This window comes from Pelobates fuscus, chromosome 5, assembly GCF_036172605.1.
Source record: "Pelobates fuscus isolate aPelFus1 chromosome 5, aPelFus1.pri, whole genome shotgun sequence".
NCBI classification, from domain to species: domain Eukaryota; kingdom Metazoa; phylum Chordata; class Amphibia; order Anura; family Pelobatidae; genus Pelobates; species Pelobates fuscus.
The window spans coordinates 200181273-200194215 of record NC_086321.1 but is presented as its reverse complement, the minus strand read 5'-3'; the positions used below and the strand labels follow the sequence as shown (position 1 = coordinate 200194215).

General features: G+C 35.4%; 1 protein-coding gene across 1 annotated transcript in view; it reads right to left on the bottom strand.

The window, feature by feature from the left end:
• The window catches only part of CNTNAP4 (contactin associated protein family member 4), a 440483-nt gene extending 427749 nt beyond the window's left edge, over positions 1-12734 (bottom strand). Inside the window, exon 1 of the mRNA XM_063454951.1 lies at positions 12338-12734. Within this exon, the coding sequence (XP_063311021.1) occupies positions 12338-12422 (85 nt within the window). The 5' untranslated portion in view covers positions 12423-12734. The remainder of the gene's footprint in view (positions 1-12337) is intronic.
• Positions 12735-12943: the final 209 nt, after the last annotated feature.

The following is a 12943-nucleotide window of genomic DNA, read 5'->3' as shown; positions in this document are numbered from 1 at the left end:
AACTGACAAGTAACCTTAAGTTATGGCAGCCATATAGATAAGCCAAATGACGTCACAACTCGTCATCAGGAAAAGTTAACTGTTTCCTGGATAGGAAAGTTTAGTTAGGCGATACTGCCCTCTATGGACCAAATACCTAAATTGCTATATGCAGGGTAAACACACCTTCAATTTCCTATTGGCTTATCAAGTAATGAAGAACAGAAAGTCTGGCCCTTTAAAAATGAAGATCACAGGCTAAGAGTGAAGTAAGCAAATGAGTAAGCAAGGGGAGGAGAAAGACAAGAAGAAGCAAGTAAGTCAGAGCGAGAAAGAGACCCATAAGAAACATTCCTTGACACTTAGCTACCTGAGAACATCTGATGAGAACATCTATTTAACTGGTAAATATGCTGGGTTCATTTAATTAATATAAATTAATTTAAAAAAAATTCTAATAGCATGATATATAACTGGATAAATCACGGTCAGATTTCGATATTTAGAAATCTTAGATAACTAAGAAATATATAGTTATAACCATTCCATTCTGCAGATGGAATTAGAATAATTATGTATTGATGTGACATATCACATGTTAGCATATCGTGGTATTTATCCAGGTGTATTGATTTGCTCTAATATAATATAAGATATCTTTTTAGGCAAGTTAAAATTCAGCTTATAGAATTTGGTAGATTTCTCTTATTGGATGGTTCCAGGAAAGGACTAATGAGCTGGTTTAAATGTTATGTTATTTAAAATTACATGAGAATAGATCTTATATGTCCAGAAGGATCTAACCAGCATTGAAAGGGTTACTCAGTTATTCAGTTAACTGCTAGCTAAAGTTGTATGGCCTTTCGCTGCATTCTGAGGAATTCTGCACTCTGTGAAAGAAAGTTTTTCCTTCTCTGTGAAGTACTATCATAAATCTTGTCTTGACAATTGACTGTGTTAACCATTGGAATGTGTATTGCCATTGTATTGCATACCATGTTATACTAAATATTCATTGATTATTATCACGCATGTTACATATTATTATTTAAATTGTCACAATAAATTTTATCTATTTTTATAACAAATTGTGATTTTATTTGTATGGAATACATTTCACTTACATGATAACGATCTTTGGAATCTAGAGAATTGAAATAGTGGGCAATTCTCGACTGTTTACTATTATTATCCCATAAATATCCCCACAATACCTTACACATACAAACACAGATTAACACAATGCATCCCTTAAACACAACCATAAACACACAATACATCCCTTACAAACAAACACACACTGCTTTCTATCCCTTACCCAAAAACACACTGCATCCACTACACACACACTGCATCACCTACACAAACTGGTATCCCTATACACTACATTCCATAAGCACACACTTTAGATCCTCTATACTAACACATAACACATCCCCCTACACACTCCACTCCCTGTGAGTGAACTCATGGGTGGAACATGTAGGTGGACTTATTGGTGGGCCTTATGGGCATACTCACCGTCAGGCCGTGGGGGCCCAGACCTTGAGCTGTGCAAGGGGACCAAAAAAATGTAGCTGCTTCACGTTCCCCAAGAACATTGACTTTTGTGGCCACAGTTACAAACAGCCACCAGAGAGCCTGTTCTACCCCAGACAACTGGAGCCAGACTGCAGCCAGAGCCCATCATCATCCTCATCTGGTTGTAAGTAGGCAATTTGATATATTCATGGCACTAATCTCTAATTTACCCCACATTAAAGGGACACTATAGTCCCCAGAACCACTGCAACTTAATGTAGTGGTTCTGGTGTCTATAGCCTGTCTCTGTTTTTTTTAATGTTAACACACACTGTGTGCAGTACTGGTGTTAGTTCATTTGGCAGATCATATGGGTGGGGCATTGTGATGTCACATGGGGGGTTGCTAATTTTTTTCTTTTGCTTAGGGTGGCAAAAATCCTTGCACTGGCCCTGCTTAGTGGTCAGCATTTATTCCTCTCCTTAAAGGCACACAGGTGAGAGCTTATAGTGTCTGGACATGGTGAAGGCAGTGGAGGAGGTAACACCTTGTGTCAAGCTGGGAGTAGATCCATATGGCAACAGGGCCTCAGCAAACATATTGTAGGCTATTAGATGTATGGTGTAAAATTGGTTGGAATAGCAGGCAGGCACCAATCTGCACGTTGGGTACATGATCACCGATGCGGCTTCTAACATGGTTCCTGTCATGACTTACCTTTGCTCCTTCGCTGCATCTCTGAGCTGCAACTGTCCGAACACACACATGCGCGAATACCAGGGGCAGACTGCAACCTTCAAACTCTGATCGCATAACATCTCCTAGGCAACGAAAGACGATTGGGAGATGTTGTGGCAAAACCAACCTCGCCACTGGGCATTGGAGAAGCCTGTTTGCCCGCCTCCTGCCTGCTAACTATGGCCCTTGGGAGATTTGGCCCTTTAAATACAGTATTATGGGCATTTTGTATTTTATTATGCTGCTGCTGGCCCTTTAAGAACCATCTGGGGACATACTGTGGAGTTACTGGGGGCCACCATTTCATGTATCAGAGGCACATGGTGAGAACAATGGATGAAACACATGGTGAGAACAATGGATTGCGGCCATTTTAACTCACAGACACTGTTGTGACTTTTCTACACGGTGCCATCTCGCCGGTATTTGGTGCACAAAGACATCGTGCAGTAGTTTTAAACTATACAACAGGGGACACATTATACAGTAATTATTTTTTATATAATCTGTATATGTTCTGCGGAATCTGCATTAAAGGAACACTATAGTCACCTAAATTACTTTGGCTTGATAAAGCAATTTTAGTTTATAGATCATTCCCCTGCAATTTCACTGCTCAATTCACTGTCATTTAGGAGTTAAATCACTTTGTTTCTGTTTATGCAGCCCTAGCCACACCTCCTCTGGCTATGATTGACAGAGCCTGCATGAAAAAAAAAACTGGTTTCACTTTCAAACAGATGTAATTTACCTTAAATAATTCTATCTCAATCTCTAAATTGAACTTTAATCACATACAGGAGGCTCTTGCAGGGTCTAGCAAGCTATTAACATAGCAGGGGATAAGAAAATCTTAATTAAACAGAACTTGCAATAAAGAAAGCCCAAATAGGGCTCTCTTTACAGGAAGTGTTTATGGAAGGCTGTGCAAGTCACATGCAGGGAGGTGTGACTAGGGTTCATAAACAAAGGGATTTAACTGCTAAATGGCAGAGGATTGAGCAGTGAGGCTGCAGGGGCATGTTCTATACACCAAAACTGCTTCATTAAGCTAAAGTTGTTCAGGTGACTATAGTGACCCTTTAAACTGTATCTTCCAAACTGCTGAACGGATCTGGGTGAATTTTGGATATGTGGTTCACCCAGACCCCCCGGTTCTGAGGATATATACGGGGGGGATTTATATGGGGTTATTGCATGTTTTGGGGTCCCTGTGATATGTTTTATAAAACTGTATTTCTCTGTCTGTGATAATTATATTACCAATTGTTTCCAGTAATCATATCACAGGCAGAGGGGAGGATTTTGTGTGGGAGTGTCTGTGTGTATTGTACGTATTGATTGGTTGTTCTGTAAAACCCTGTGGGCAGTACTATGTTTGTTGATTGGGAATAAAAGAGGCTGTATGTGCCAGTACAGTCAGTTCTGCTTGACCTCAAAACGAAGTGTCGTCTCGTTATTGGGGGAATTGGATTGTATGCTGATTGCCAGGAGTGTAAGCTGATTGTATGCTTTTCCTGTTCATCTGTTTACAGCATTCATATGCTTGAGAGCATTCGTATGCTTCTCCGGTTCAGTGGTTGTGGTGTCTGCTGCAGTGCTTGGAGTCCTCAGGAAGCGTTAGGAGCATCCTTCAATGGAGGTACCGAGTCGGGGTGCCCGTCGATCCGTTACAGATGTCCACACTAATTCCATGCTGCAGGACAGCCACAGCATAAAATGAATTGATTGGAATCAATTTAAAAACATAATTACCTGCCATGGAAGCCCAGATGATGAACAACCTCATACACCAATAGAGTGTTATGGAGGCTTGTCAAAGTTGTCTATTTAAGCAGCTAGCCTTCATTGCTCAGTTGTTTTGTGCTACATACTGCTGTTACCTGTGTTACATGTTTCCTGATTACAATTAATCATTATAAATGTTCTCTCACTTCATTTTTAGTTTTTTTTTTTTTTATCCAGATATAAATTAACTTAATTTTGGCAGCTTAGAATTGGCATTGCATAAATGCCTGATATTGCATAGTCACTAGGCCAGGCAACATTTTAGCTGTTTTTTGCATGTTGACACAGTCATAGTCACCATTTTTTATGCTTTTTGACTTCTCATATTTGCTTCCTGATTTTTTTACTGTACAGAAATTCAGCCAACCTGCCGCGTGAAGTAAACCCTGCCATCATGAAAAAGAAAAATCAGCTGAAGTGTTATGGACGAACTTAATGTTTTCTCCCTGCACAAGTCTAGTTGTTTATGTGAGTTTGTGTGAGTCCATTAATTTTACATATTCGGTAGAATAATATATTAATTTTATGAAAAAAAATTAAAATAACATTTCAAATAAAACCAAAAGCTATTAAGCATTTTGGATGAGAAGCTTTGCTCAACTCTCATAAAGTACTTGGTGGTGGACTATATGGTTGCTACAAATACTTGAACAATGTAAACTGGCCAATGAGCCATGCAGATGGTCAATTTAAAGCTGGATATTATTTCAGATTTAAATACTATGCACTGTGAAAATATTAATACAAAATGATGGCTGCAAAAAAAAAAAAAAAAGTCCCCATATTTTATTTAAAATTGACCACTGGCCTTAATACCTATGGGCACAAGTATGTACAAAAAGCTGATAACCTGTTGTGATAGATAGATAGATAGATAGATAGATAGATAGATAGATAGATAGATAGATAGATAGATCGATAGATAGATCGATAGATAGATAGATAGATAGATAGATAAAAAATCACACATAACATAATGTAAGCTACTAAGTGAAATAATAAGACAGACACACACAATATCACTTAAGAGTCTTACATATATTTCATTGCATAAAACCAAACAACTGTTACACGAATAGTGTCAGAACAAATATGACCTATACATGAGAAGATATATGCTTTTGACAATTGATGTGTAAAACAGGGACAGTTTTGTCAATATGGAAAAATAACCCGTCCTTCTAATGTGCCTGCGAGACACAAGATGTCATGTGAGAAAAATACAAAGTGTGTTCTAAATGCACAATACATCACAAATTTGAATATGAAGCTCACCAGCTACTAACTAATGATTTTTTGTCATCATGTACAATAAATATAAAAAAAAAATCTCCTGTGTATAACTGATGTTAACCAATGTAATACTAATATTAATTAGGAACATACAAAATATATAAGAATGTGTATATCTATTTTACTCACAGAGATCTACAGATAGGGATATAGTAAATAAATATGCTAAATCCATATTGTCGCATGCATGTAACATACAATGTAAATTTGCAAGTTCTTGCACAATTATTCAAAAACATCTCATAGCCAACTTGATAGCTTTGGCAAAATCACAGTATCAGAAATACTCTTCAACTCATTCAGGTCTACAAAACACAAACAGTCAATTTACCATATCTCAATGTATCATCAACAGACATATATACTATCAGAAATATATTCAAGGAAGGCGATATATGGCATAAACAGATTGACAATCTTGCAAAAAAATATTTGAACATAAATAATGGGTAGAAAACATTATTAGATAACCCGTCATTAATGGCATTGCAATGCAGATTCATTAAAATCCTTGCATTCTTATTTTCATACCATTAAAAAACAAAACTACAAAATATGATATGTATTTATCACTATGGATGGTTCATAAAACATTACATATACATATATATTCAATTGTTCCAAAATTGTGGACCAATTCGGAAAAGAAAATGCCAAAAAGGTATAAGCTATAGTTTGAATGCATTCCCTTCATTGCCTCATTGATTTTAACACATTACTTGCTAAATTGTCTGCAGTTACTATTGCAATCCATCACGTATACTTTGTTAGCTTTGATAAGTCTGCTGAATGAGAAGGGCTAGTCTGATACTGTTTTATTATTCAGATTACATATGTAAAATGTAACATGTGATATTTTATTGGGCAAGCATTACATATTTTAGAAAATAGAAGATTTTTTTTCTCCTTAGGAAACATAAGATGTTTTTTATTTAGAAACATTAAATTACAAATCTATTCTCAAAAGATTGTCATTTTTTAAATTGCCTATTCACTATTTCATGGTTATGAGGTTACTTATATGTAAATTGATTACAATTGTTCAGTTCAACTAAAGTTTGGTTCAGTTTACAAAATAACTACTATTTACCTGTTCAAAGCAGATATTTCTTGTTGGGTGTTCTTGATGTCTCAACCAAAACAATCAAGTATAATAAATATAACATGACATTATAGTACAACTAAAAAATATGACATTATATATTATGATATTATAAGACAACTAAAAATATGTATATGAAAAGTACAAAATTTAAATAGGAATACTTGCATTTTGAGATCATAGAATCTCAGACAAATATCATATTAAACAAATATACGTAATATACCTTATTATGCGCAATTGCATGTAAAAGTTTTAGTGATATTAATTCCACTCATACTGCCCCAAATCAGTTATATTGTCTTTAGTATATCCCTAACATAGATAATCTTTCCAAAACCAAAAAATTATAGACCATCCAATGCAATATGTATCATAAGTCTTTTTCCAATTCATACCAATTGTCAAAACTAAAGCATCAACAGTAGAAATGTAGGAAAAAGGACCATGTGCTTTAAAATAATAACAAAGTGTATTCTGAGAAAAAGTTATATACTATTTTGCATATATTATAATGTTTCTCTGATGACTGCAGCCATATGTACCTTCTTTCTTCTCTACCACAATGGAGGTCAAAAGCTCCTCCACCTGTTGCATGTTGCATTATACATTATTTCCATTTTTAACTAACCCTAACAATGACAGTGTGGAAATTAGTCAGTCAGATCCCCCTCATTGAATGTTCTGTGGACTCTGAATGTGGTTTTCTAATTCCATCACCATGAATATTTGTTGGAGATTGGGAACTATATTTCGCAGGGATCAAAAAGGTCACAGTTCTTTTTATATATTTAGTTTATTTTCAAGATCTACTGCCAACTCAATGCATTTTTTTACATTTTCCTTAGAGCACTCATGATGCCTATTGACTTTACTTTGATAATAAACTGACTGTCAGCAAGCGTTATTTAAAAAGTCAGTCAGCTGAAAGAGGGCTTTAAAAGGTTTAAATATATAATGAGAAATAACTTTTAGGTAAATGAACATGTGCATTAAGTCAATGTAAACATCTTATAAAATATATATATATATTTTCACTTTTTATTCATTTCGTGATTTGTGTTGATAAACAATAGTTATTTTCTGAAATTATAAGGCAGCTTTATTAGCTAGACTAATTAATGTACTCTTATATTCTTCCTATAGAAAACATATATATATATATATATATATATATATATATATATATATATATATATAAAATTTCAGATATCTGTAAAAGGTTTAAATTTCTTCACGGCAAGAGGACTATTCATTTATAAGTTACTTTGCTCATAAATGTTAAAAAGTCAGACAGCTACTAGAGGTGCTTCCGAGGTTCTAACGAACTTGGAGTCCCTTCGACAATGCTGTGTTTACTCAAGCTTTGTATGAAGACATCCAGCATCCGTAACAAACCCATACGAAAGCATTGAGGCAATGGTTTCCTATGGGGAGGGCCAAATGCACTTACGGCGTCGGACGCACATGTGCATTGGATCCCCCCAATCAGATGACGGAGTCAGAGGTGGAGCACGGAGGAACATTGGTGCCAGTATCAAGTAAGTTACTAAAGAGGTGTTTTTTAACCCTTTATGTGCCAGAGTGAGGTGCCGCGAGGAAGGGGGGGAGGAACAAGAGAGCACTGTAGTGCTAGGAATACAGACTTACATTCCTTACACTATAGAATCGCTTTAGAAGTGTATACTACTTTTTAATGGTTTAACCACAAACCCCAAAGTCCTGTTCATGGCACCTGTTTTATCTGTTTTTTTTCTCATCCTACCAGCCCCATCATCAGTGCAGAAGCTTTTCCATTGAGCGTCAATGATGGGCTGAGAACATCAGCTGACATTCTCAGCATATCACTGACCTCTCATTCAGAGAAAACCTTTAGACAATTCTATACCTTATTTTTTACACTCTGGTGGTATTACAAGAAGAAAATTATATATAATATTGCCATATAAACTGTGTGACAAAATGTGCCCTATATCTATATCTATATTTCATAACTATGGTACTATTCATTCTATTTATTTATTATTTACAGAAAACATGAGAGAAACTATTAGAAATAATCTGGCTGTTTTTCCTGTAAAGAAATGCTCTGCCCTAGTAGCAATGAGCACAGTATATGAGAGTATATGTGTGTATGCCACTAATGGGTGTATTTGGAAATGTATTAGTTGCACACGTGTTATGCATCAGGCACTCAAAGGTTAAACTGTTAGTCAGAAACAATACTTATTGGCAACTGAAAATACTAGGTATCAATAAATTACTGTTTTTGTTCTTTGTCTTCTGTTCAATGTATTGGCTGATGATAAACCCAGACATAATGTCATACTGAGGTTCATCAAGAAAAATAGGTTTTATTTAACAACTTCAAAGTCAGTATTGATTTCTAATGCATTAGTTAGTGAGTAGAACTGTATTGGCATCTACATTTCTAGGAAATGCTTAGCTGATTTAAAATTGGTTTTCTCAAACGCTAATTGATGTTTGGAATGGGGTTGAAAACAGTTCTGCTGTGCATATAAAAAAGCATGCTAAATTGTCAAAAACACACATTTCTGCAAAACTGTAGACTTGCTTGACGAGAAATAAATGCTTTGGGTCATATTCACTAAGTAGTGAGTTGCAGTGACTAAGAGACAAAGTAAAGAATGCAGGCCAAATAGCAGAGTCAGGGTAAAATCGACAGCTTTGCTGAGCTTGAGGCATTATTCATCGCTGCTAGTTTAATGCCGATTTTATTTTATCCAGTAGCAAAAAATCCCTGTTTAGTCAACATGCCACACTGCTTGTTATTCCTCTTATGCTGAATTTGCATTAGTGACAGACCCACCGGTGTTCTAGAACCATAAGATTGTTTGTATTTGTTAAAAAAAATGATATCTATTTTGCCTTTTTTGTTCTTTATCTTACACGTTGTAAAAATCTTTGTTTCTTCTTCTGTGTGTTTTTCCGGTTGATTGGAATAATTATTTTATGTATATTTTCTACACATGTGAATCCTTTTATAGTCAGCTTTATTTATGGTGGATCTGATTTTCTCCATTGAAATATATAATAGTTAAAAAAAAAAAAAAAATACAAATCAATTATTTGTGTAGAGATCTATTCCTTTTGCTGCTGCTTATCAGATCACTGTAGCATTACATACATAGAAATATGGATCAAGTGCAAACAACACTTGTATTTTGTTTCATATCTGATTTTAGAGGGATGTTAGGATACCTGTTAAACAGAGCAAGGTATCCAATAAGAACATTTTTGAAAGCACTAAGAATGCAAACCTAACTAGAAAATGCATTGCTCCTTTCCTTTTGTAAAACAGATTGTATTATTTTTTCTGATAGTTGTGAATGGTACCTTCAGCAGAATCAAGAGCAAGAATGTACAGTGTGGAAAGGACTGAACTTCACGAACATAATATATATATATATATTTCAGCTCTCCTCAGCCTTTTTTCTATCACGTCCTATGAACTTTGTTTTATATCCAGGTAACTCTAATATCACCCTTAGTACCTTGGATGAAATGCCATTATGTTCTTAAATATCTGATGCTTAAGGAGCATGACAAACACCTACAGCACTTTAACTTACTGGGGCTTTAGGTGTGAAGAGTGTGTTCGCTCTTTCTGTTTTACAAAAAGTGCAGATTCCAGTATAAATTTTTTAAAAAATTACAAAAGCTTCTAAAAAGTTTCTAAAACACACTAAAAATATTTCTAAGATAACGTTTAGAGACAATATGATTTTTTTTGTTTTCATTTTCTTTAATCTTTTTTATTTTGTAGAAGAACAGTTTTGTATTTCTGACAATAAACTTACAGAAAATATAGAAAACATTTAACAGACCCGGAGCCTATTGCATTTGATTCTGTATATTTATTGATTGTATTGGCATATGAAGCAGATGGGCCTATATATATATATATATATATATATATATATATATATATATATATATATATATATATATATATAGCACACTATGACACAGGGTAACCATCACTAAAAACACATGGTATATACTTTGTTGAACAAATAATAAAAATGTGTTTTACAATAATATTGGAAGTAAATAAACAATCTTCAGCTGCCTTCCTTTCTTACCTATTTTGATCTTAATTTGCAAGTTGCTTGTTGACATACCACAACTAACTGTTTAGTTGACAGGCCCTAGAGTTCTTAGCTTTCAACCCCTTAAGGACACATGACATGTGTGACATGTCATGATTCCCTTTTATTCCAGATGTTTGGTCCTTAAGGGGTTAAACACTGGACTGTCCAATAACTGTTTGTGTGATTCACATACATCTCTATGAAGTGGCCCTACTTAATTCCCCTGTACATTAAGTGCTACATTACTTTTCCCTGAACATGTTTCCCTTTGAATGTGTTGTGTACTTGAATAGTGCGCACTTTGTTGCTTTTTAATGTTTTATTTTTAGTCTTGCTGAAACGTTTATGCTTCCTAAAATGTTAGAGTGACCTCTAGTGTTTTTTGACTATCATACATGTTCAGATATTGTTTTGCCTTACTACATCAGTTTATCCCATATTACCTTGGAATTTTGACAAATGATGTGACTATATTCGATTGTAGCTAGACATTGTCTTGTGATTTATGTAGTATACATTGAACCACTTTTCAATTGATCAATGGAAATGCAAAGCCTGAAATAAAATACACTAAGGTGCCTCCCTCAAGGCTAAAACATAACATTATACAAAACAGTCTGTTGGCAATGCTCATTACTTGATCTACCACTGCAAGTTACAGTTAACAAGAAGTGGGATGTCCAATAAGTGTGCAAAGCATTGGCCACCCATGTGGTGCTTAAAGGGCTAATTAAAAATTCGTGATTTTTTTTGTCTATATTAAATAAAATTGGGAGACATGGCTATGTTATCACTAATATTTCCAGTGTGCCTTTTATGGTAGAATTTGCATATTAGTATTAATACTGGCAATACAGTGCAGTAAAGTGTCAAATATTTTCTGAAATGTTCAAATCATTTTATAAACTGAGTATGATTATCATTACCACTGCACCCTCGGTGTTTATAACACTTTCCTGGATTAAACACCATCCAGACAAATGCATAAATTAATAAATACAAAGTGCATGCTTGTGAGCATCCAATCAAACAATGCAAATCCAATGATTCTCTTGAGCCCCATACGGGTGACACAAATTCCGATCTCATTCCACACCCCACACATGACAATTCTAAAGATTGGATGCTGTTCACGAAGAGCACAAAGCATGCCTGGGAGCAGATTTAGAATGGATGCTCTCTTTATTAAGAGAAAATATGCTCTCTTTATTAAATCCTGTAAAAACATGCCATGGTTGTTTTGGTGCATGGCTTGCCATGAATAAAAGTATTAGGTTAGCGGTCTTATCATCAATGAAATGTCCCCCTTGGTCTCATTTGGTCCTTTGAAAACTAATCTGATATTCATCATCAGCAGCATTCTTGTCTGAGCCAGTTTCATTAGACTGCACTGTTAGAGACCAGACTGCAAATTATAACAGCTAAAAGCGAAACTAATGTTGAATGCACCAAAGTAAAGCAGAACAAATATGACACATGGTTGGTAATACCGGTAAGCACAGTGATTTGTCACTGACAGTGTTTAAACCACACAATCACCTCATATGATAATACTGGATAGACTAAAGTAACTTTATTCTAAAGGTTGTGTTTTATTATCCTATAATAATTCTATGTATAGGTATATGATGGATAGAGTACGACTTTTACATGATACAGATAAGTGACGAGTACTCACCAATAAACCCCTGTCCTGCTTTAAGCACTTTGTGGTTACATTTACCTATCACTATAGCATCCATTCTTAAAGTAAATCAGATCTCAAAGCTGTAATTTATTTGGAAAATAGTTGCATACTTACATTTGCTCCCTGTCACTGCTGTGATCATATTATTGGATACCATCAAAATCACTAGTGTGCAGAAGATTGCTGGGACAAAATCCATTCTTCAATCCAGAGAAGCTCAACAAAGTCACAGATTATCACAGTGCAGCTGCTCAGCACTTGGCTTTATATTTGTTGCAGGCTCCTCTCAGTGCTTTCCAATTGAGAGGCAAGTCAGAAACACGCACCCTGCATCTTGCAAGAAGCACACACGCCTCTAAGTACACTGCTGGTCCTGAGAGTAGCAGATTTCTTGTGCTAGTAAGAATATTTCCAAACGCACACAGTCACTCAGGGCTAAACTGTCAGGCTGCTGCCCTGATCTGCTTGGTTACTGAAGCTTCAAGCACACAGTGTGTCCTGCATACCCCGTGTGGTGACAGGTGGGAAATGTGAGTCTACGATGAAATGCAGACAATAACGTGGAGTTTTTTATTTATTTATTTATTTGCACATGTGCATGGGGACAGAGCATTTTGCAGATGTCTATTCCGTTACCACCCCTCTACTGATCACATTAGCACATTTTATGAGCACCCAAATAGGCAGGCATAGAGAGTAGTGCAGTTTGATCACTTTTAA